We start from the raw sequence: 26,235 nt of genomic DNA, 5'->3' as shown, positions 1-26,235 counted from the left end.
ATGTATCATTTAAGACTCAGCCCAGAAGTCAAGTGCTCCAAAAATCTTCCCTGAAGTACCTCTCCCCACTGTCCATGCTGCATAATCAGACTGAATGCTTTTTTTTCCACGTTCCCATAATTTTCTGTGAGTGACTTTATTACTGCTTCTACTTTATCTATCTGTGTCTTTTCTTCCCCAACTGAATAGTTAAGCTCCTTGAGGGCAGGAACTGTGCCTCAGTCCTCATCTTAGCAACTACAGTGTCTGGAACGAATGAACAAAAGAATAATTTAATGAACTAGAATCAATACATAAATGAGTGAATGCAAAATCTGTAAGGGACTGAAACCAACAGGAAACCTGCTCCTTACCCACCAGCAATGACAATGTAGTAGAAAAGAAAAGGCATATATTAAAAAGAGATTTAAAATAACAACTTTTGTTTATAATAAATAATCATCATAATAACACAAATAAACTACATGTGTGTGTATTGACAGGATTCATACTTTAGGTGTGGTTAGAACTGGTAAGATTAATTAGGATAATTGAAAGGATGATTCTTGTTACCATAAAGCCTGTTTGCAACGATGTGCAACTGCAGATCCAGAAACCCAGCATTTACTAACCTTCAGTACATCTACAGTGCTTGCTCTGGCACTTGAGCTGTGAAATGGCACTTTATTGGCCAGCAAGCTTTACTACTGCCCTTGTTTCAAGTGACTCAGCTGGGCTAGGAACATGTTTTCATCCCCTTATAGTCACACTTTATCTTACAGAAATGGGAGACAAAATCACTGTATACGTTCTCTTCCTTGTCACCTTATTTATAGCACAACTTGCTCCTCTGTGGGTCTTCCATTTCTATATCCAAACCTGACTTCCCTTAGAGCAAACGATACGCGTTTTCAATGCCAAATTCTGGTCTTGACTTTCAGCTCAAGACATGCAAAATGGACTTCATCTTCTTGCATACATTCCCAGCTCTTCCTAAGAAGTCCTTCCTGTATGTTTGAATTCTCCCACTTACCCAGGCACAACCCTCTGTCTCCTAGTGCCTGACAGTCCCCAGACCCTAACAACTGTTCCACTGTAAACATCCCCAAGGCCTTCTTTTTAATCCAAACCCATGGGTTATCATGTGAGTCCCAGTCTTAAACCTCTCAGGTGTGGACAATTACAAGTCCCCTAACCAGTCTCTTTGCTGTCAATCTCATTTCAACCTATTCTGCTAGACAACTTTTCCAAATGCACTACTTTTTTTTTGTTTAATTATTTTTTTGAAGACTTTATTGATTTATTTTACAGAGAGAGAGACAACACAGGCAGGGGGAGTGGGAGAGGAAGAAAACAGGCTCCCCGCCGAGCAGGGAGCCCGATGTAGGGCTCGATCCCAGGACCCTGAGATCATGACCCGAGCCGAAGGCAAAGGCTCAACCCACTGAGCCACCCAGGTGCCCCCCAAATACACTACTTTCATCATGGTTTCCTGTTTATCCAGTCTTGAGGGTCCGTCCCTCAAGGAGCTCACTCCGGTCTTCTTCACAAACTCGTCTTTTATGCTCACTCACACCCTGGTCATCATCATCCTCTATTATACTTAATATTTAACTTGAGCTATCACTATTTGAAGGCACTCTTGTCAAAGTCTTCTAACAGCTCTATGATTCAGGCAAGATTACCAACATTTTTTTATTCTATCTGTGGCAAAGAATGGTTAAGAAACTGGCCCAAGGCCATGAGGCAAATAAAGGACAATCCAGAATCCAGGCAGTCCGGCTCCAGTGCCTAGTCTCTTGAGCACTACGCTATCATTGACTCACTGTCCCTTCAAACTGCCAGGCCAGACACTGCTTCTATGGCCATTAGCCAGTGAAATGTCGCCTTTCCAGGGCTACTCATAGTTTTCTCCTTGTATAAGGCTCATGCAAGTTCCATTTCCTGAGTACCCCCCAACCCCGCCACCCCATATTCCGACAGTCCAAGCTAGAAATGTTCTCTTGTTCCTCGTAACATTCGCAACACTGCTGCCTATCTAATTTACCAATATCTTATAACATCTTTTCCTTCCCAAGCCAATTGATAAACTCTTAAACAAAGAGGAAAAACGATATAATTCTTTCTATTCACTATCATAAAACTGCCTCATAAATAGAAGGCAATAAAGCAAATGAATAAATAATAAAGCAAATGAAAAACGGGAAGGTTCCAAATCATTTTCATTTTGCCTTTCTAGAGAACAATATTGAGATAGGTATTTTTAAAATGTGGATTAGGTTCAGGATTTCAAACAGTGGGAAAGTTACCAATTGAAAAATCTGAAAATTAGACCTCAAAGAGAGTGAAACCCTTTCATCTACCATATGCCTTTATTTTATCACATTATCTATGCATAAGCCCTAAAGTACTGAGTCACTGAGACATTTTTAGCAATAAAAGAGTGTAGTTATTCTCCATCAGTCACTGTAAAACAGGACATAATCCATCTGGTCCATGCCTCGAGGAGAAGGTACATGGGGAACTAACTTATTTAACATGAGAAGTCATTCTTAAACATGAAACATGTGGCTGTGTCTTTTACACATATAGTAAAGCTCTAAACTTTCTGCTATTCCTTGCTTGCAAAGAGAAGCCTTGTTTTCTGTTACTGCCCCATTTTAACCACTTTGGATAAGACAGAAATTCTCACACCTCTGTTTTGTTGCTGTGCTGTTAGTACATTGGCCCGCACACAAAGCTACAGAAACCCTGTTATAATTACCAAGCTCTGAACATTTCCAAGGCATAGTTATCTCCCATATGAATAAAGTGACGTTTCATTTCTTCAGACTGAATTTCTCACTACTTTAGCCTAGGAATGAGCAACTTTTGAGCCATCAAGTGCCAAGCCCCTGGCCCTGCTCACTTGGCTTAATGAGGAGAGGGAGGTGTAAGAAGGTGAGGTCTTGCGACAGGGAAGGCACCACAAAATGAGCCCCGTTTCCTTAATAATTCTGTAGAGAACTGCACTACTGTGCAGAGAAAAAACAATCTTCCACGGGTGGTGCAGAGACTGAAACACTTCACATTTATCGAACCTGTCATAAAAACCACTTTTATGTAGAAAAAATGTATACATCTCTTTAGAGAAAGTAGTTTAAAGATGACAATCTACTTATTCGTAATAAAAATAACTATTTCTTTCAAGTTCTAATAGACCTATTAAATAGGACCATTAAATTAGCCTCATTTCATAATCTATGAATCTAAGTCACAAAAAATTTAAGTGACTTACTCCAACTGAATAATGAATGAGTCAGTAGTGCTACAATGAGAACATTAGGAAGAAGTTAGTTCTTGACTCAAGTTTTCCTTTTACACTTTAATCTTGAGCAACTTCCATTAAATCTGGCGTCTTTTGTGGCTTATCTCTACCCCAAGGGGATCATGTTGGAAAATTAATTTTTATTCTTTTGTATAAAACACAGCACCACAAAACGCATCTAGAAATTTAAAGCCACTAGCTCCTCTCTAAACCAATAGTGTTGGTAAGACTATCTTATTAACTTAAGAATGGTTATTTGCAAGTCATCTAGAGGTTTAGAATGGCATACATTCATATTTTTTTCATGTTTTTGTTTTTCAGCATTATGATAGTCAAACTGAAGACTACAAAGACTATTATTAAATAAACATAAATTAGTATAAAAATCTAGCAGCATACTTTCTTCCTCAGTATATAATATGGAAAGTTGTCAAATTAATGAAGCCACAATATTCTGAGTTGCTAGTTTTTCAAATAGTTGTCATAGTGATATGCCGGTGAATCCCAAGAAGTAATACAATTTTAAAAAGCAAACGGAGGGCGCCTGGGTGGCTCAGTGGGTTAAGCCGCTGCCTTCGGCTCAGGTCATGATCTCAGGGTCCTGGGATGGAGTCCCATATCGGGCTCTCTGTTCAGCAGGGGGCCTGCTTCCCTTCCTCTCTGCCTGCCTGCCTCTATCTACTTGTGTTCTCTGTCTGTCAAATAAATAAATAAAATCTTTAAAAAAAAAAAAAATAAAAAGCAAACAGAGCCCTGACTTACTAAACATGAAATTTAACTTACAATAAAGGAATAATGTCATTTCTTTTAGATTACAGACTATAAACTGGAAAAAGGATTTTAACCCACTGAGCCACCCAGGCGCCCCAGTTGGAAAAAGGATTTTAAAAAATTATTTTTACGTTTATAATTTTTAAAAAACTATGTGCATTAATTTAAGGAGGACACCCACCTCCTGCTGTTAGGAAAATCTTTGTGATATATCGTTTAGAAAGATAAGGTGAAAATTCTTCACTCTAGAAAGATCTTAACTGCATTATCTCCCAAGCAGGTGATTCGGGTTTGCACTATTCCATAAAATAGTTAACACAAGTTTTAGGTAATTTTATATAATTATAATAATATATGTATATGTATTATATATAATATTATAGTAACTATATATTATGTAATATTATAAATACTATAAGGAGTTCAAAATTATCTAATTATTTACTGTGTGCTTCAAAAATAGCTCAGCTCACTAAAGGGCACTTGTTTATATAAATAGTTTTAAGAGAGAAAACAGAGATTAAGACCAATAGAATCCCTGGTAGTACAATGTGTGAATTCTCTGAAATCAGATATTTTCTAACTATATTAAGAATAAAGTAAGTTAGGGGTGCCTGGGTGGCTCAGTCAGTTAAGCATCTGCCTTCAGCTCAGGTCATAATCCCAGGGTCCTGGGATCCAGCCCTGCATCAGGCTCTTTGCTCAGTGGAAAGAGCCTGCTTCTCCCTCTCCCTCTGCTTACTGCTCCCCCTGCTTGTGCTCTCTCTCTCTCTGTCTCTTGCTCGGTCAAATAAAATCTTAAATAAATAAATAAATAGGGTTATTTATTGCTTTCTATCCCAATACATTAAAACAAACAAACAAACAAAAAACCCCCAGCAGTGAAGATTATAATGTATACATTAAACACCTGGCCAAGACTGTACTTGAATAGGCATGAAACTCATCAGTTAATTCTTTAGGTTCAAGTCAAATTATTCAACTACCAATAAACTACTCTTATTATTGATATGTAATAGGTATAAAAAAAACTACATTAGGTCAAACCTTACTTGAAAACTCAACATTAAGTCAATTTGGGAAGACTTAAAAAGACAAACTAAAGTGACAATAGATATAATGAGCTAATATCTTCTAAGGTAGGTTGAGATGCAGTGCTTTTGAACTGCTGAACAAATCATTCAGTAGAAGAGCAAGTTTGGTCTTATAAGATGAACTGCTCACAACAACATGAGGAATACATAATGTCATCATTTCTTACCACCTCCATAGACATCCATCCTTGGTCCAAGCCACCAACATCTCCTACTTGACTTACAGTGACTGCCTAGAGATTTTACTTCTACCCTTCCCAACAATACAGAGGCCAGAAAAACCTAAGCCAAACCTACGCTCAAAACCCGCCAACAGCTCCCTGGTAACCAGTGGTCCTACAGAATCTGATTCCTGCTACGTCTCTGACCTGATCTGCCACTCTCCCTTTGCTCATTACATGCAAGGAATACTGGCTTCCTTACTGCTTCTCTAAATGGCCAGTATGGTTCCTATTCAGCACCTCTGTACGGTCTCTTCCCTCCTCCTAGTATTTTCCCTGGCTGTTTGCATAGCTTGCTCCCTCATTTCCTTCAGGTTCTCTGCTCAATTTAAAAATAACCAACTTTATTAATGTGGCTTTCTCTCACCATCCTATATGAAAGAGCAAACCCCTACTACAAACCAGCATTCCCTATCCTCCTTAACTGGTTTATTTTTCTCCACAGTACTATCCCCATCTAACAAATTTTATATTCTTTTTATTTTATTTTTTAAATTCTCTATCTTCCCACGCCTTGAGGCCAAGGACACTGTCTGTTTTGTTCATTGAAATATCTCCAGCACCTAGAACAGTCCCTGGCATATGCTTAATAAATCTTTATTTAGAGAATAAATGACTCCAGTACCAAAATTATCATCTTCCCATTAAAAGGAACCAGACTCCTTAAAGAAACTGCTAATTCTAGGATTGGGACAGAAAAAATAAACAGGGGAGGTCTAGAATATCTTGTCGTATTAGAACAGGAAGGAAGCTATCAAAGACTACTGGAGTTGTATCAAATGGACTTCAAAGAAGCAGATGAGACAGTCTGAGCATTAATAAGGATAATAACCATGGGCTAAAATACTTCAAATATGTTTAACCCTACAAGCTTACAATGAGTCTGAAATTTAAAAACAAAAACAAAAAGCCATTAGCATTAATCATCTTTAGAGGATGCTACGGAAACAATTATTTTAAAAAACAGTAAAACTCAATAAAGAAAAAGAACCAAGCTTTAATAATTTATCAGTTTATAACTGATCTGTTCATTTATATCCCTTTCACTCCCCTGCCATTTCTTAACTATTCTGAAGCAAATTCAAGATCTATTACTTAGTATTTCACTATAATCTGCAAAAGAACATTCTTTTTAAAAACCTAACCACAATTCCATTATCACACCTAAAATAAAACAAAATTTTCCTTAATACCATCAAGTAACCAATTTTCAGTTAGTATTCTATTGTTCCTTATTGGCTTAAAAACAACACAAGTGTATTGCTTTACAGTTCTCCTACACAGATATTACTGAACCCAAATCAAGGTGTTGGCAGGGCTGTTTCTTTCTGGAGGCTCTAGGGAAGATTCATTTCCTTGCCTTTTCCAGCTTCTAGAGGCTACCCAAATTCCGTGGTTCATGGCCTTCTTCTGCCGCCTCAAAGCCAGCAACAAGCTCTCATACTGCATTACTTATCCCCCATCTTCTGCTTCCCTCTTTCAGTTCTAAAGGTCCTTGTGATTATGCTGGACTCCCCAGGATAGTATCCCCATTTTTAAAGTCAGCTGACAGCATACGTAGTCCCATCTTAATCCCTAGCTCACACCTGTGACATGTAATGTAACATATTCATTGGTTCTGGGTATAAGGACATGACTGTCTTTGATGGTGGGGCATTATTCTGCCTACTACACACACCCCAAACCAGTATTAATCAGGATCCACAGAAGGTCCATTTGTTAGGTTTAGTTATATGCCTCTGAAATCACTGTAGTTGATAATCCCTTCCATCTCCCCCCCCTTTTCAATATACATGTAGAAGAAACCAAGTCTCTAGTTACACATGTGTGTATACTGGAACTTTTTCTATAGTAAAAACTTAGAAATTTTACACATGCTAACCTGAACTGTTTGATCTTTACATTATAAGGCATTAATATTACTATTTAATAGATCAAGAATATAAGGCTCAGAAAGGAAAAATGACCAAGGACATGCAGAGCTATAAAAAGAGGCAAATGTTTTTTGAACAACTACTATGTACCAAGTAATTTGGTAGGCTTTACCACCCTGAATCAGAGAGACATAATTTCTGCCCTCATGAAGATTAAAGAAAGTTACAGACCAGCAAACAGTCAATTATGTCATAGTGGGGTAAGTGGCAGAATGATGTAAAGATAATGAGTGTAATTGTAGATCTTCATTCGGTCAAGTATATACTGAGCCTAACATGTGACAGGCACTATCTTATGTATGGGTACACAAAATGTGAATAATCCTTGTCCTCAGAGCTCCCAGCTTTTCTTGCCCTTTTTTTTTTTTTTTTTTGAGTTGGAGGTGCTTGTGGTTCATCTAAGTACAGGAAATCTGTTGAATATATGAACTCAGGAAAAAGATCTGAGCTAGAAGAATTGATTCAAGAGTCATTAGCATATTGATGATATTTGAGGCTATGGGAGTTAATGAGATTGCTCAGAGAAAGTGAGAATGAAAACAGAAGAGCTACTAAGGGTGAGGCAAGTAATATAAATACTTTGGGAACACAGAGAGGGGTAGGAGAAAAACCCAGGGAATGCATGATGTAAGCCAAAGGAGGAGAGTGGAGAATTTGGGATTCAAAACCACTTCTGTCTGACTCTAAAGCCTATGTCCCTATGCATTCATTCATCAAATACTTATCATTTGCTTAGGGTGTCAAACTCTTTGCCAGTCACTGCAATAACCTATAAAAATATGAAGGCAGAGCTCCTCAAATGTGGTCTAAATCTGGAAGTTCTAATCTCTGGATCAGTTTAGAGGGAGATGACAGTGATAACTGAGATGGTTAATTTCTGCTACTTTAATTTCCTTAATGAGCCTGCCAGGATAAATTTAGGAATAATTATGAAAGCACTGTTTTTTATTTGCCCTGGTATGCCTAACAGCTTAGATTATCACTTTTAAGCCCTTTATGTATTCTATAAAAGATGAGTTTCCTACAGAGATCTAATTTTCTTTCCCTAAATCTAGCTGCCCATACTTTTAATGGCTGCAAAGTTCCTGGAATAAAACATATGAATAAAAGGTCAGATTCTTCGTGTTTTGAGAAAGAGACAGACATTTAGAAGATGTACATAACTATTTCAGAAAGGAAAATAAAATTATAGATGTAGCTTTTGCTAATGACAAAGAGTCTTGAGCATCTGAACATTAAATTCATTTTTTGTTGTACAAACTCTACATCGGTGTGGAATATTTCAACTAGTAAATTTGAATTAAGATAAAGCAGCGAAAAAGTTATGCCAATAAATCTAGGAATAACCATAAAATATTTCTCTAAATCCTGCAGTACTTTTTTCTTACTAGGTCAGAAATAAGGCTGATATCAAGAATACTAATGCTCCCTCCCTGAAAGGAAAAAGACAAATGTTTACAGCCTCAACAAGACAGAAGTCATATGTGAGGGTTTATGGTGTGAAAAACAACTGGCTCAAATGCAAAGGGTATTCCAGTTATAAACACTGAAGCTAATGTTGTACTTATATAAATAACTAGGCTACATCAAAGTGACATTCTGGCACTCCTAGGGAGATAAAGGACTGTAATTCAACATCTCAGAGAATTTGTTCACAAAGGTATGGTAGAAATTTTACACATACTAAATCGGGTAGCAATGGTGGCAACATACTTGCATATTATCTCTGTGCAGCAAGTGCTTTCTTCTCTGCCCCTTCACCGACCATCTCAAACAGATGGTGGCCAAGAGAAGCATAGAATCCGTGCATTTTGTCTGTCAGGCTCCTTATGTTGAAAGCACAAGCAAGCCTACTCTTCATTATCCAGGCATGAAATCATATCCAGTACAAATAGGAAAGGTTTAAAGTTAAGCCAAGATCTAGGATCAGAGGAAAGTACATTCTAGAGAGGTTTGTGCAAATTTTATTAAATGGAATCAAGGATTTTTGTGTTATTCAATGATTAAAAGCAACACTGACAGATTAAACTATTATCAGTTCTCTAAGCAGCAGAGAATGCTGGTATGTATGCCATAAAGAATTGGAACAGGTGTGCCCAAGGCTAAGTATCAAATATTTCCGCAACTTCAGGAGGTTTGTTTCTTCCATTAGCAACCAGCCTTTCAACTCTGAGAACCCAGATTAAACTGGATCTAGAGTGTCTTAATTAAAGTGAGCATGGGGACTTGGGTTAGGTTCAGTTCTCTTCTTAATTTGTTGCATCACGTGTCATTAAAATTTGGGATATATGCACTTGCCTTTTTCTCCCAACTGGCTGACCTTACACAGAAAACTTCTTATTTGATCAGAGTTACAAGCAAAAGAAACCCAGTGTGAACCTTGCAGATAAAAATATGAGATCTTAAAATATCTGGTTTTGCCTTCATCCAATTAGAAATCAACACATTATTTATCTGTTACATAGAGAATTTTCTAAATAATCTCAATATCACTGTTACAATTTCTGATTTTACAGTGGGAAGACAAATCCTGCTCTAACTGTGGGTGCTCAATGTGTTTCATATTAAAGAAAAGACAGGGGGGTGGGGAGGGAGAGAGGAGAAGTAATAATAAGGAAAAAGAAACAAAAAATAAAAGCACAGATAAATTATTAGCAAAAACAAAAAAAAACAAATCCAAAGCATCATTTACAACCTTGAGAATACTAAAAAAAAGGTCACTGGTGAACTCATATAGAATCTAAGCTAAGAATTTATTTAAAATACTAAATTTGTAAAATTTTGCTCATATCTGGATGGCAAAACTGTGAAGGACATACACTAAAATTAGTTATACTCACAATATAACATATCTTATTTCCAAAGTAACATGAAACCCAAATGGGCTTGGCTTTTACCATTTTCCCACAAACTTTCATCTGTTTATGTAAGTGAGAAAACAGACTAGTCTCAGAAATAAAGGAGAAAGATAACTCAGGTTTGAGTCGCTCATATAAATACATTTCTTTTAATGTAGGAGGAAAAAAAAAAACCTGAAGCAGAAAGAGGAATAAAATTTAAGGAGCATTCCCCATGTCAAACAGTATCAACAATGTCTCTCAAGATGATACATGTTACTGGAAAATTGAAATACTCCTGGGATACTCCTTATGTTTCCTTACTACTATCACTAATTCTCTAAGATACTTCTCTCAATTAAAGCCATTAGATCTCTGAAAAAATGATACTTTATTATCATTATCCAAAGTTATGTTTGAAATTCACATGTTTTAAAAGCAGAGAACACTGCTCAGCTATTTTATGCTGGAGAAGCAATAGAGCTACCATAATGATTAATGTTAAGATAACATTCGGGCTCCTTGTTCTGCTAATTTCTAGCTCCATGAGTGCAGGAATGTATTACATTTCCTCACGTGTAAAACAGCAACTACCTCAAAATGTGGGAGCCTAAGTGAGGTGGTATAAGTAAAATGTTTATGTACATTTTCTTGAATGTGTAAGAAATGCTTCATAAATGTCAATTATTATCATACAACAACATAGGATTTTGTGTGGTTAAAAAAATAAAGTATCAACTCATTCAATAACTACTTAGAAAATACATACAATGGTTTTAGATCTAGGAACTCTTGGTATGAAAGATATACCCAAGAATAAGTATCTGCCCCAAAGAATTTATCTTCTTACATACAGGTGTTGTTCACAAAGAGGCAACAGAGTGCCTTCAGATTAGCGTTGTCAAGGGTGCTCGTGACTCCAAGTTTGCATATACTATACAGAATTATCAAGCATAATTTTTCTTATTCCTATGGTTTACAGCTAGGTTTGGCAATTTTCTTCCGTAAATGGTCAGAGAATAAATATTTTTGGTTTTGTGGGACATATAGTTTATGTTGCAACTATTTACCTCTTGCCCTAGGAATGGAGCCACAGACATCACGTAACAAATGTAAATAAATGAGCATGTCAGTGCTCCAATAAAACTTTATTTATAAAAACAGGTGGTGGGCCATATGTGACCAAAGACCATAGTTTGCCAACCCGTGGTTTAAACCATAGGCATCAATTAATAAGCAATCATCATTCTTTATGAAAATCACATAGGAGTAAATCCTGGTATCTTCCCTTAAGATTTAATATTTTAATTTTAGGATGAAAGAAAAATGGGGAGAAAGAAGAGCTCTCACAACTGTGTTCTTGCATCAGCACTGGAAAGCTTCCAACACAGAAATAAATTCCAGTTTAGGGGAAAAAGAAGACGACGACAATCGATGGTTGTTGTTACCTTTATTTTTTCCTGAGAATCATGATTCTAAACCAAAATCTACTTGTTACACAAAAAGACAAAGCATATTTACATGCTTTACACCATAGTTTTAAGAGTGGAGAGCTCCAGCCCAGCCTTTATGGCAAGTGGACTGTTTAGTTTAATGATGTCAAAATGCAGGGGAGCAGATGGCAGTAAAACATTATTAGAAGAGATGAAACATAGGCAACTGGTAGCAGTTTACTTATTCATATAAAAATTTAAAAATGGAACCAATAAATCTATCCATCTTAGCTAAGCAAATCTAGTTATCTCGATTTATTACTGTAACGTAAAGCCTACAATGAAATTTGGGATGGTTGTAGAAACTATAATTTCCTTTCTCACCCCTATCTTCTTTAGACTTCAAATAAAAGATAGAATTTATATCCACTTAAAACTGAGATGCACATCATTCAATCTTTGATCTAATCAGATCTCATAAATACATCTGAGTCTTCCTTGGGAAAAAAAAAAAAAAAAGAATACATCAGCTCTCTCTAAAGCTCTGTCCATAATGAATAAATAAGCTTTTCTTTATTGCTAAAATGCAGCACACAGCAGAGGCAGGGTATAGTAAGGGTCATGTTAACTAGAATCTTAGCTAAATTTTAAAAGTGGAGTTTAGATGCAAAGAAAATGTTACTTAAAGCAGACCTTAATAGCTGTAGTCACCTGGTTTATGCAAAGCAAGACTCCTTTCTGCAGAGAGGATTTAGTCCTCTTTAAATGTAGTCATTGAAATTATCTTTTGACACAAGAAAATGCACTATTTTGTCAAAATAACAGAATTCAACTTAGTTGGAATTTTTATTTTTAAGATTTTATTTATTTATTTGTGTGTGAGAGAGAGACAGAGAGACAGAGAATGCACAAGCAGGGGGAGCAGCAGGCAGAGGAAAGAGCAGAGTCCCTGCTGAGGCTGAGTAAGGAGCCCAATGTGGGACTTGATCCCAGGACCCTGGGATCATGACCTGAGCTGAAGGCAGATGCTTAACTGACTGAGCCATCCAGGTGCCCCAAGTTCAACTTAGTTCTGAAAAACTCTGACTTCTCTCAGACTCTGCTGCCTCACTAGTAAAATGATGCCCACTTAAAATTTTAATGACATTGTCTTATTGCACACTGAATAAAAATATATTTAAAAACTTAAAATATTATAAAAAATGATTACCATTAATCAATGATATCCACAATTTTACTGTTAATTAAGAATTTTTTGCTTCCTACAAGACTACCCATTATACTCCCAAGTTCTAAATGCCCAAATGGGGATGGTGAGTATTCCCTAAGACTGGAAGCAATAGAAGCTAAAATTAACTAAATACTAATATTGAAAAGGTTGTGACTTTTTCCCTTTCTCATTTGACCAAAAGAAATCTACTCTGTCCCTAAAAGACTTTCAAATGATCCTAACTTTTCTATTTACAGCTTACTTGCACTGTGTTCTTCAAAACATAATTCATTTTTTAAGAAAAATCAGCAACTGTTAAAAATCTTATCACAGATTAAGAGCCCTTGCGTTTACTACATATAATAAAAACTGTTTCAAAACGAAAAAAATAGGGCGCCTGGGTGGCTCAGTGAGTTAAAGCCTCTGCCTTCAGCTCAGGCCATGATCCCAGGGTCCTGGGATCGAGGCCCGCATCAGGCTCTCTGCTCAGCGGGGAACCTGCTTCCTCTCCTCTCTCTCTGCCAGCCCCTCTGCCTACTTGTTATCTCTGTCTGTCAAATAAATAAATAAATCTTTAAAAGAAAAAAATAAAAGAATCTATGTATATGAACATATAATCTGATACATTTGTTCCTAGGAGTATCAAAGATTATAGATGGCGAATATTAAATAAAATAGTGCTAGTGTGCTCAGTATGTCACCATCAATTAAATGCCTTTTCTTTCATCAACAGAGTTATCTCCCTCCATGGATATATTTAACAATAAAAGTAAAAAAAGAAATCTATTAATTTTTTGCCAACATCAGGGACATAAGAATAAACAAGGCATTGTGAGTACATCCAATAAATGATAGCACCAAGGTGTTATTATTCTAACAAGCTATAAAAGATGCTAATGAAAACAGCAAAAGGAAAAATTTTAGCACACCTAGACAATACTAAGTACTGTAAAAGAACACACAACAGAGCCTTTTATTTTCAATGGATTTATGAAATAGCTTTCTATAGAAAATAGTGATTACAATATTAGCGAATATTATATAGCTTAATGATTTTGAGTAAGAAATTATGTTATTTATTAAATACTTAATATAATGTTATTAAAATTTAAATATCACAAATGTTCTTACAAGCTACCTATTTTGAAAGTGGGAAAGAAGAAAAAAATCCTATAATTAATGAAAAAAAAGTTTTAAGCATATCTATCTACTTAAAGCTTTCTGAATTATACATATGTGTGTATATATACATATATACATACATATACAACATGAGTAATTTAATTTTTAATTTTTGACTGGTAAGGTTCTACAGAATTTTTCTTCTTTTGTCTTGTAAGAAACCCCTTTTCCATATCCTAATGTTTATTTCCATGTCCACATGTAACACAAGTCCATCCTGCAAAGGCAAAGAATGCAATGCCAGAGCTACTTACCTCATAATTCTAACTATAAAGAATTGGAAAAGAATAAACATCTAGAAAATGATGATTTTGGGGTAATTAATGTACTTGCCTATGGAAATGCTGCACAAATAGACTATAAAAGTACGTTATAAAAGTAAACTTTAACTTATTTCTCAAGTATAATACAAGATACAACCTACTCATACTTATATTTTCTAACTAGACATATTACATTAAAATAACTTAGACATATTCAACCAATTTTCTGTTCCATAATCTGACCTACTCAAAACCAAGTATAGTTTCTCCAAGCCAAATACAATACCTACCAGTGTTTTAGTAGAGGATAAATAAATGCCCTCTACGGAACAAAGCTCCTTGGAAGAGCAATGTTGGATCTTGCCTCACAGTCAGGTTAAAATGTGAAGCTGCGTTCTTTTGCCCTTAGAATTCTCTCCATTTCCATGGCCACTGCCTAGGGTAACATCATTGTCACTGTACTGGATTTCCTCAACCACCTCTTAATTTAATGTCCAGGACTCCAATCTTAATGCCTACACTGAGGTCATAATGAGGTTTTAAATATATTAACACTATAATGATCTAATAATGCAAACCTGATTGTCACTTTCCCGTTTACAGATCTGTTAAGGCCATCAATCCACTGACTTCCTTTCTGACTTTCAAAGCCCTTTTCTGATCAGGTCCCCATTAATCCATCCAACTCTTTTTCTGGCCACTATATAGTCCTGAACAAACTGAACAACTTGCTCTTCCTCCAAGAAGCCAAGTTCTCTGAGAGTTTTTGCATATGTTGTTCCCTTTCCAACTTGGCCTCTTCCTAAAAATATTCAAGGGGCATTGGCTACATATGATTTTACTGTAGGCATAAATATTCACACTTTATTCCTGCATAAAACAGGACTCCATTATAAACTCTAATACAAACAAATATTCTATCTCAAGATTGTATCACTGGAACTTTATTGGTCTCTTTCCATCAATCTAGACTTCCCTGCCTTCTGACCTGGCCCCTGTAATCTAACTTAACTCTGTACCTTTTTTGCTGATTTCTGTTATTTACTGTTGCTTTAATTTGCATCCATGTTAACTTTTCCACATTGACAAAGTGAGTGGCTATCTCTAATATTTATTCTGCATCCCACTGTTTGATTCCTTATAGGCCATATATTTCCATATTTTTTAAGAAAAAAATTCAGATCAGGGCTTCAGATCTATTACTACTTTTTTAATTGTTAGAAATAAATAATACAGTACTAGTTATAGTACTGCTGATGTTCACAAGTTTTAAGTCTTATGGCAGTTTAATGCTTCAAGGACAGTGGAGTCCTCTGCTCCCTAAGCAGCATGTGTAGTTTTTAATGGCAGCCTTTGGCAGACAGCATGTCCATGTTTATTCAGTGACTGTTGTGGGGATTTCAAGTCCGGTAGAAGGAAAGAACAATGTGTTGTGAGTCCCTCAAATCATATGAAGAAGATGTCCAAAATATAACAAACTGACCTATCCACCCACTCATCTACTTAGCCACTGTCATTGACTGAAGGCCTATAAACCAGGCCAGGTATTGTTCAGGTAGTGCAAAACGAAGATTAGTAAGACTTGGTCCCTGTCCTTAAGAGGATCTAAAAACAGTGACGAAGGACACATATGTAAATTACAATGAATAGATGAATGCTGTAATAAAGCAACCGTCAACATTTTGTAGGAACACAGAGAAAGAATAGCCGATTATTCAGAGGACTCAAGAAAGGTTCACAAAGGAGATAACATCTGATCTTGAAGAATGAATGGAAATTTTTCAGGGGTAGAAGGTGGAAAAATATTTCAAATAAGAGCAGCAGCTTTACAAAGCACAGAGGTGTGTGCGCCACGAATGGTGTGAACTCCTGAACTTTAGTTCGACGGGAGTGCAGAGAACATGAAGAACTGTATAACAGAACAGGCTACAGAAGGAGGCTGGCACAAGGTAATAAAGGGCACATAAGCTCTATTAAGAAGCCAAACATTTCATGTGTGGGAAGCAGAGAGCTCAAAACATTTTCAAGCTGAGAAGTCACATGAGAACTGTTCTGCCGGATGTTAACAGTGTGAGCTATTAATGCTGTCACTAAAAGGCAGAGAGGTAAAAACTTAACCTTTCCTGAGTACCATCTATGTATCATCTACGCAGCACTTCAATATATGTTGCATCATTTGTGTGTATGCATACACACTTATTCACATACATACAAAACAACGTTATAGGGAACTTATTTTAGACTCTTATTTTAACAGATAAAGAAACTGAAGGCTCAAATGCTCCATGGAGCCATCTCTGGCCTTCTGAAATTCACGCCTATTCTTCAGAGCCACTGCCTGTCGGCAAAGCTGGTTAGATGAACAAAACGCCTGGCCAGCAAAGCACTGATTATATTCTGATGAATGGGTCATTCTCATTTTGTGTAAAATTAAACTCAAGTTAGAAAACTGATGCGCTTCCAACATCTCACAGCTCTTCTGACTTTTAAGACTGAATTTGTGAGGAACATCTGACTATATTTGGTAAAACAGAAATATTTTGTATCTGCATCAAGTGAACTGAACTTATGCAATCTGGAATCTGTAACCTAAAGAGAATCTAAGGAAAACATTACACAGCAAATTAGATCACCTACATAAACACAGTAACATATTTGTAACTTATACCATAAAATTTATGAATGTTTTGGTAACATCCCTCTAACTACTCATTAGTTGTATACAATATGAAGACTTTAATCATTGAAGTATCTACTAGACCTACAAATACTGTGAATGAAAATATAAGTTTAAAAAAGTACAAATCCCCAATTCTGAAAACTAACAAGAAGAATGTCACCTTTTACCTATCTTTCTAGATCAAGTTAACACTTCTAAAGGGACTACTACATCTGAATTATTAAAGTATTAAAGGCGCAGGGCACGGGGCGCCTGGGTGGCTCAGTGGATTAAGCCGCTGCCTTCGGCTCAGGTCATGATCTCGGTGTCCTGGGATCGAGCCCCGCATCAGGCTCTTTGCTCAGCGGGAGCCTGCTTCTCTCTCTCTCTCTGCCTGACTCTCCGCCTACTTGTGATTTCTCTCTCTGTCAAATAAATAAATAAAATCTTAAAAAAAAAATAATAAATAAAGGCGCAGGGCAAGTAGAAAGTAGTATTACTAAATTACATAAAACTCAAGCTTGCATTCTTAATTCTATTGTATCTTAATACTTTCATGCAGACTATGAACTTTTCAACATATTACATCATAAAATAGGTCTTTGCCAGTCACTGACAAGCTTGTGCATGCATGTGTGGTGGTGTATGTTAAACTCCATGCCTGAGAAAAAGATAATCCAACTTAAACTATAATGCTGTTAACATATACCCCTAGTTCTTCTTAATGACTTCTATAGCATCACCATATTTTTGAAAGACGTTGGGTAACACAAGCTATGTAACACCACAAATGAAATGATCTAAGATTTAAAGTCAGAACTTTAGTGGTGATAATGGAAGCCCTAACAGATTCAGAACACACTAGAAAGTCTTAAAATTTCAGTCTTTTCAATGAAGTATTTTTTGGGCGGGGGGGTGGCTATCATTTCAAAACCACATTAGTCATCCCAATAGACAAAAGTACATCTAAAATACCAAATTTTTCCTTAACTACTAAGACATAGTAAGAAATACTGTGACACAAAATATACATGTTTACCTGCTGACCTCAAATATATGTTTGTACTTATATACACATACAAGCTAAAACCACATTTTCATAACATGATACCTCCCTACTTTTACTATGTTAAAATACTTAATATATTAAAATATGTATTTCATTTTTTTAAATGAAAATACTGGCTATGATCCATTAAACTGATTTCAGGATCAACCAAGTGGGTTACAGACTGCAACTCAGTAATTTTTATCTCATCCTCCTCACCCAACTCTAGAACTTATTTTAAAAATGACATCACTGGTAACAGTCACTCTTTGATGATGATGGTGGGGAGGGGTTCTTTTTTCACCTACATTAGAACACAGCTGTGAAGTATCAAAAGAAAGAAGCCTGAAGTTTTCTGTGTGAGAGAACTCCATACTTTATCAGGCAGCAACTGGACTTTCTAACTTTTGCCTCCCCGTTGCTGGCACTGTAGTTTTCACAGGTGAACTGTGAAGAACCCAAGAACCCATAATGAGACAGCTATCCCCTTCTAAATCAAAAGAACCTTTTTATTTGCATTAGGAAGCTCTTAAAACTACTTACCAAATAGTAAGAGTAGATTCTGAGGTGGTTTTGTTTTGTTTTGTTTTTAAATATGGCGAGGATTTTGTATTTATTTTACAATTTTTATAAAATAGTGTCAAGTAAGTAAATTTTACATCATATAATACGCATTAAATGCCAATTTGTAGCACCTACAGCAGGCGTTCCGCAAATATTTTCTAATCTGAGCTAAGCATCATGATGTATGTAATTCATCTATGATCACAATGGTACATACATTTTATGATATTAATGCTTTATAATGTCATATAATGTTTATACTCTTGTAATCTTGCTGAAATTAAATTATGTTTTCTGTAAAAAGTATAATCTTTTAAATACTGACCATATGAATCATGATTATAGTTGTGTTATTTGACTGCTTTGATAATTATAACAAATTACACTCAAAGAAGACAGGATTCTGTTGCCCTCTTGTGGTAATTTTGCTGTAATATCTTCTTCAGAAATTTCGCCTCAATTTTTTTCTTTTCCCTTTAATGGTCAGTTCCTTTAACAGACCCATAAGCCAGACCATAGTTTCTGAATTTATAAAAGCAGTATATATATCCTTTGCCCTCTCCAGTGCCTATATTTAATGCCCTCCTGTCAGTTTCTATGTCAGATAGTCGTTCCCTCACTTTCTTAAGAAATGTTCTCTTGTTTCCTTCCAATTCTAAACCGAGGAGATTTTTCTTAAAGTTATTTTCTATAGTCTAATGCACATACAAAATAATTAGAGCAGATCTCCACCTCATAGACAAGCTTCAAGTAAATGGAAAGTAATAAAAATGTAGGAGGTTGAGCTGTTGGCATTTTCTCCCAAGACAAGGGGACTTGCTAAATCAATTAACAGTCCAGAAATTTCAGGAGCTAATGATATTGGTCTAAATATTTTAAGTTTTTGAAAGTGATAAAACAGTCTTTAAAATAGCCTAGCTCATATGCAATGGCTTATCTCTTGCCCCCCCAACAAAAAAAATTTTTGTTAACTTCTTTGCAAAATGAGTAACACATAACAGTAATTCAAAACTATTCAAAGTGACACTATGAAATAATTTTAACTATAAATAATTAGTACTTTCCTGAAAAATAATTTTTTAATCATAAAATTAATTAGTGTCTAATATAATTTAAACACTATGGAAAATGCAAAGCAAAAGATGGATTCTTAAATTAACTAAAAATCTACTCTTACAACTGTAAAAATTCTTAAATATTGATAAATGATAAATCCTTAGAGCAATTCTTAAAAGATATATATCATATATATATTTAAATATATCATTTATATCATATATGTATTTAAAAGCAGTCCCTCATGTATTCAATCAATTCTTATCCCAACACTAATGAGGAAAGACTAGAAGGACATTCTATGAAGAAGGACCAGAACATTCTCAAGCAAGGTAACATGGCATGTCTCTTAAGATGCTTTAGTAAGGCTATGGCACAGATTGTAATTTGGAAGCAGTGGGAGATGACATTGAGAAGTAATTGGTAGCCAGACTGAAAACAGACTTCAATGATAAGTTAAGGAATAGGGAAATACAGTAAAGTATCTGCAACAGGAGAGTAGAGTGGGAAAATCAGAGTTTTAGAAAGATACTTGCTGCAGTATGAAGGACAGATTGATGGGGGGTCAAAAGAATACAAGGAAACTACTTAGAAGTTGTTTGCAATGACAAAGGCCTGAACCAAGGCAATGGCTCTGACCATAGAGAGGAGAAAAGAAACTTGAGAAAATACTCAGAAGGGAAATCATTAGGTGTTAGTTGCTATGAGAACATGGGGATAGAGGTGGGAGGTTCTCAAGCTCACGCTGGAGCTCTCGAGACTGGACCATTCCCAGAGCCAGGTAATAATATTTATTATTATTATTACTAATAATAATAATTATTATTAATAATGCTGCATTTGAGATGCCACCTGGGAACAGCAAGTAGATCAACAATTTTGAGGATACGGAATTCAGGACACAGAGAACTCTAAACTATCAGTGGCTAGGTTGTAAAAGGAATCTGGATTACAGATCATTTAGAGAGTATAAAGACTACAAAGAGATTAAGGTTGAGGATGGGACTGGAAGCCCTTAGTTCCATCTTCTTGTTAAGAGAAATCCTTTAATCCTATAGCCATCATCTTTATTCATGTTGGGAGAAACAGGAGATTATTTAGTCTTTCTTTATTCTGCAAATCAGAAAACGGAGGGTCAAAGAGGTTAAGTGACTTTACTTAAAGCTATTTATCTGTGGACGTGAATGAAAACTCAGGTTTCCAGATTGAGACCAAGTTGTTTTACCTTATTATTCAAATGTTCTCTTTCTATAACAAAATGCTAAAAACTATAGGATCATCTCATTAGATGCAGAAAAAGCATTTGACAAAATGCAACATCTATTCATGATAAAAACTCTCAACAAAGTAGGTTTATATGGAACATATATCATAATAAAGGCTATGTACGAGAAATCCACAGCTAACGTCATATTCAGTGATGAAAAGCTGACAGCTCTTTTCCTAAGATCAAGAACAACACAGGAATGTCCACTCTTACCACTTTGATTCAACCTAGTACACAGTCCTAGTCGCAGCAATTAGACAAGAAAATGAGATAAAAAGGAATCCAAATTGGTAAGGAAAAAGTAAAATTGTCACTATTTGAAGATGACATGATAATATATTTAGAAACCCCTATAGAATCTACCAAAAAGCTCTTAGAAATAACAAAAAAATTAGTTTAGCTGCAGGGTACAAAATCAATGTACAAAAATCTGTTGCATTTTTATACACTAATGAACTACCAGAAAGAGAAATAAAGAAAGTAATCCCATTTATAATTACACCAAATATAATAAAATACCTAAGAATAAACTTAGGTAGGTGGTGGTGAAAGACCTGTTACTCTGAAAACTTATAAACCACTGATGAAAAAAATTGAAGAGAACACAAACAAATGGAAAGGCATTCCATGCTCCTGGATCAGAATAATTAATACTATTAAAATATCCATACAATACAAAGCAATTAAGAGATTCAATGCAATCCCTAAAATACCAACAGCATTTTTCACAAAACAAAAACAAACAATCCTAAAATATGTATAGAACCACAAAGACCCTGAATAGACAGAACAATCTTGAGAAAAAAGAACAAAGCTGGAGATATCACAGTCCCAGATTTCAAACTATACTACAAAGCTATAGTAACCAAAACAGTATGGTATTGGCACAAACACAGAAAAATCGAACAACAGACCAGGATACAGAGCCCAGAAATAAACCCATGCTTATATCGTCAATTTCTCTGTGACAGAGGAGGCAAGAACATCACAATAGGGGGGAAGACAGTCTCTTCAATACATGTTCCTGGGAAAACTGGACAATTAAATGCAAAAGAATGAAATGGGGCCACTTTCTTATACCATACACAAAAATAAACTAAAAATGAATTAAAGGCCTAACTTTGAGAGCTAAAACCATAATAAAACTCTTTAAAAAACATAGGCAGTAATCACTTTGACACTGACCTTAGTACCATTTTTCTAAATATGTCTTTGCAAAAGCAAAAATAAACTACTGGGACGACAGCAAAATCAAGGAAGGAAATCACTAACAAAATGAAAAGACAACCTACTGAATTGAATGTGAGAAGATACTTGCAAATGATATACCCAATAAGGGGTTAATGTCCAAAATATAAAGGGCAACACCAAAAAACCCCAAATAATCTGATTAAAAATGGGCAAAGGACCTGAATAAACATTTTTTCAAGGAAGACATACAGATGCCAAAAGACACATGAAAAGATGCTCAACATCATGAATCATCAGGCAAATGCAAATGAAAACCACAATTCTTCTACTTGTCAGAACAGCTAAAATAAAAAAGATAAGAAATAACAAGTGCTGTCAAGGATATGGAGAAAAGAGAACTCTTGCACATTATATGTAGGAATAGAATTTGCTGCAACTGTTCTGGAACAGTATGGAAACTGCTCAAAAACTTAAAAATAGAAATATCATAGGATCTAGTAATTCCACTATTGGGTACTTACCCAAAGAAAACAGACATATTAAGTCAACAAAATGTATGCAATTCCTGTATTTATTATAGCATTATTTACAACAGCCAAGATAGGGAACCAATCCAAGTGTCCATTGACAGATGAATGGATAAAGATGTGGTATAAACATATAATGGACTATTATTCAGCAATAACAAAGGATGAGATCATGCCCTTGGTGACAACATGGATGGACCTAGAGGGTATTATGCTATGTAAAATAAATCAGAGAAAGACAATGCCATATGATTTCATTTACATGTGGAATCTAAAAACCAAACAAATAAACAAACAAACCAACAAAACAGAGTCATAAATATAGAGAACTAAGTGGTGGCTGGCAGAAGGTAAGGGGCTGGCAGGATGGGTAAAATAGTTCAAAGGGATTAAGAAGTACAAACTTCCACTTATAAATTAAATAGGTCACAGGGATGAAAAGTACAGCATAGGGAATATATAGTCAATAATATTATAATAATGTATGGTGACAAATGGTAACTACATTTATTACGGTGAGCATAGCAGAATGTACAGAATTGTCAAGACGGTATCTTGTACATCTGGAACTAATAGTACGTCAACTAATCTCAAATAAAATAGAGCAATTAAAATAAATTAAAGTATGTTTTCTTTCTGGCACTGTAACCTTCTTCCACTTCCGTCTCATAAATCTTCAGAGGACAACAAGCGAAAGATTCTTTTTTCAGTAACTGATGACAATAAATGCTTCTGTTGTTATTTTGTGTATATCATCAAAACAAAAATGTCATATTTCCAAGGTTAACCTTCCAATGATACAGTTCGTTAAAAAGACCCCAAGTTGGGGTGCCTGGGTGGCTCAGTGGGTTAAAGCCTCTGCCTTCGGCTCAGGGCATGATCTCAGGGTCCTGGAATCGAGCCCCACATTGGGCTCTCTGCTCAGCAGGGAGCCTGCTTCCCCTTCTCTCTCTGCCTGCCTCTCTGCCTATTTGTGATCTCTATCTGTCAAATAAATAAATAAAATCTTTAAAAAAAAAAAGACCCCAAGTTTATAATTCATACATGCTTCTCGAGTAATTTGGGAAACAAAGAAACTTCCAATTCTATAATTACGAAAAGCAAAGGGCAACTATATCAAATGCATACAGAATGTTTATGAAATACTTCAGAGGAAAATAGCTATGGCTATTCCTTGCAGATCTTTTTAAAGCTTAGATGGTTGAGAATGAGTTTCACCAGTGAATTCTATCAAATATCCTGGAAGACATTTTCATCACTAAACTTTAGAAAAACAAAAAAGTAAGAGATTTCTTTGGCATACCTGCTTGGTTGGGGTGTGGCCAGCTTGGTGACTTGACAATGTTAGCAGATCCTGGAGGCTTAAAGGCAGCAGCAGTTGTGAGACCGGCCATCCCTGGTCTGGTGGAGGCTGGGCTCTCCCGCCTCTCAGGCATGCTCCGTGCTGAAGCTACTGATGGAGACAACTGCTGAGAAGTCTCCCGGGTGTTGCTAGAAAGAAAATAAGGACATTTTTGGTGAAGTCATAGCAAACTAACTTAGCAATGATCCTTTCTTTTTCTCAATCTGTCAAATCTGTAAGGAAAACAAAAATATTAACTAACCAATATTTTAAAAAAGAAAAACTCGAAAACTATGACTGAGGGGCTGTCTCTCTTTGAAATGAACAATCAAACAAAAACAAAAGAAAGGGAAGAAGTCAGATTACATTTGTTCAGGACTTTGGAAATTTTCTTTCTTTCTTTCTTAAGATTTTATTTATTCATTTGAGAGAGACAGAGAGAGAATGAGAGGAAACACGAGATGCGGGATGTGGGATGCGGGATGCGGAAGGGTCACAGGGAGAAAAAGACTTCCTGCTGAGCGGGGAGCCTGATGGGGGACTTGATCCTGGACCTCCAAGATCATGACCTGAGTCGAAGGCAGTTGCTTAACCAACCAACCACCCAGGCACCCTGGAAAAATTTCCTTTAAAAGGTCTATTGTGAGAAATTAGGCAACTGAAACACTGTTACAGCCAATCCTTTCAAATAATATGGTAACTTTATCTTCCTATTCTTCTCTATCTCAATCTTTCAGAAAATCACCTACATTAAAACGACTAATGATTAGAAAATTCCTTGTGATCTCTCTGAAATGGCAGATGTTTTTTCTCTTCTTTCTCACATTCTTCTGGTATTTTATGAACTAAGTTACCCTGACATCTTACCATTCTTTTTACTTAATACTTAGTCACTCATTCATTGAACAAGTATTTAAGCACCTACTACATGCCAGACAGTGTGCTATGCACGGGCCACAGAATGGTAAACAAGAGACAACATCCCTGGCTTAAAAGAACATCCAGTGTTCTGTATTCACAATACAGGAAAACAGGAGACAAGACGGCCATTGTCCTCACTCAGTCAGAGTTACTCTACTTGCTTAACAGGAGGCCTTATCTGTGCTGGTTCCAGTTTGATTTAGAAAGATCTTTTTACTGCCCAGTCATCTGTTACTTATAATTATACACTGTCACTTAAAAAAAAAATCTTAGGTAGCTCAAATTATAAATGTGTACTTTGAAATGATATATTATTATAGAGGTTTCTCTCAGGTGAAGTATAACAATAATTATTGTAACAACAATAAGAAGAATACATCCTACTAACTTCTGAACAGAAATCAAGGTACTGCTTGCTTAAATAACTCCATGCACAGAAACTCAAGTCCTTCAATAACTGAAAATAACAGCTGGAAGAGTAGATCAATAAAGATAGAATACTAATTAATGACCAGTAAAATAAATGTCCCTTAATCATACTATTTAGGTTGAGATTATTTCAATGAAAAGAGATTTCAAATTCAATCATGTCCTAAGAATACCTAATTTCTCCAATACTCTTGAATCTGGGATAAATACCTAACAAAGAGGCCTGAGGTTGCCTAGTCTTAGGAAGGCCTGCTTGCAAGGTTGGCCTCTAACTGGCATTTGAGAACTTGGCTGGTGAATAGTTCCCTACAGTCATATAAAACTTTCTCTAAAATATAAGAGTAGTTCACTGGGCCTAAGCTAAATAAACAATGTGGTTTATGCTAAATACCTACTTTCCTTCTGTGAGTTGGGACATACAGTATGAACTAGGCACCCCGTGACAATATAAGGAGCCCCAATAAAAACCTTAAGTACTTCGTATCTAATGAGTTTCTCTGGTAGACAACACTTGGCATGTTTTATCATAACTCACTGTTGTAGGAATCAACATACCCTATGTTGAGAAAGGACTTTTGGAAACTTGAGCCTCTATTTCTTTGGACTCGATCCATGTACCCTCTCCCTTGCTGATTTTGCTTTGTATTCTCACACTGTAATAAATCTTAGTCATGAGTACAACTATACGCCCAGTTCTGTAAGTCCTCTACTGAGCGGGTGGTCCTGGAGCACTTCTGAAACTAAACAGTTTTGAAAAATCATACTAGAGCTTTTTTAACTTTCTTGAAATATTGCTTATTATTGTTCGCTGAAATCCAAATGTAACAAAGCTATAACCTTCTTTTATCATTTCTAATCAGTTTCATGAAAAACTGAAGTCCACTTGAGATGTTAGAACATACCATACAATGAAAAATTTAAGTACTTTAGTAACTGTAATAAATAAAAAGTAAGAGACTACTTACTTCATGGCAATGCTAAATACAATTATCAATAAAGA

General features: G+C 35.8%; 1 protein-coding gene across 13 annotated transcripts in view; it reads right to left on the bottom strand.

The window, feature by feature from the left end:
* PDLIM5 (PDZ and LIM domain 5) overlaps positions 1-26,235 on the bottom strand; it is a 205,313-nt gene that overhangs the window by 25,965 nt on the left and 153,113 nt on the right. For all 13 annotated transcript variants that reach the window (XM_032332916.1, XM_032332918.1, XM_032332921.1 and 10 more), the window contains one exon: positions 23,847-24,034. In XM_032332916.1, the coding sequence (XP_032188807.1) occupies positions 23,847-24,034 (188 nt within the window). The remainder of the gene's footprint in view (positions 1-23,846; positions 24,035-26,235) is intronic.

The sequence above is a fragment of the Mustela erminea genome, chromosome 2, assembly GCF_009829155.1.
Source record: "Mustela erminea isolate mMusErm1 chromosome 2, mMusErm1.Pri, whole genome shotgun sequence".
NCBI lineage: Eukaryota > Metazoa > Chordata > Mammalia > Carnivora > Mustelidae > Mustela > Mustela erminea.
The sequence above is the reverse complement of the archived record's forward strand: the minus strand, read 5'-3'. Positions and strand labels throughout refer to the sequence as shown.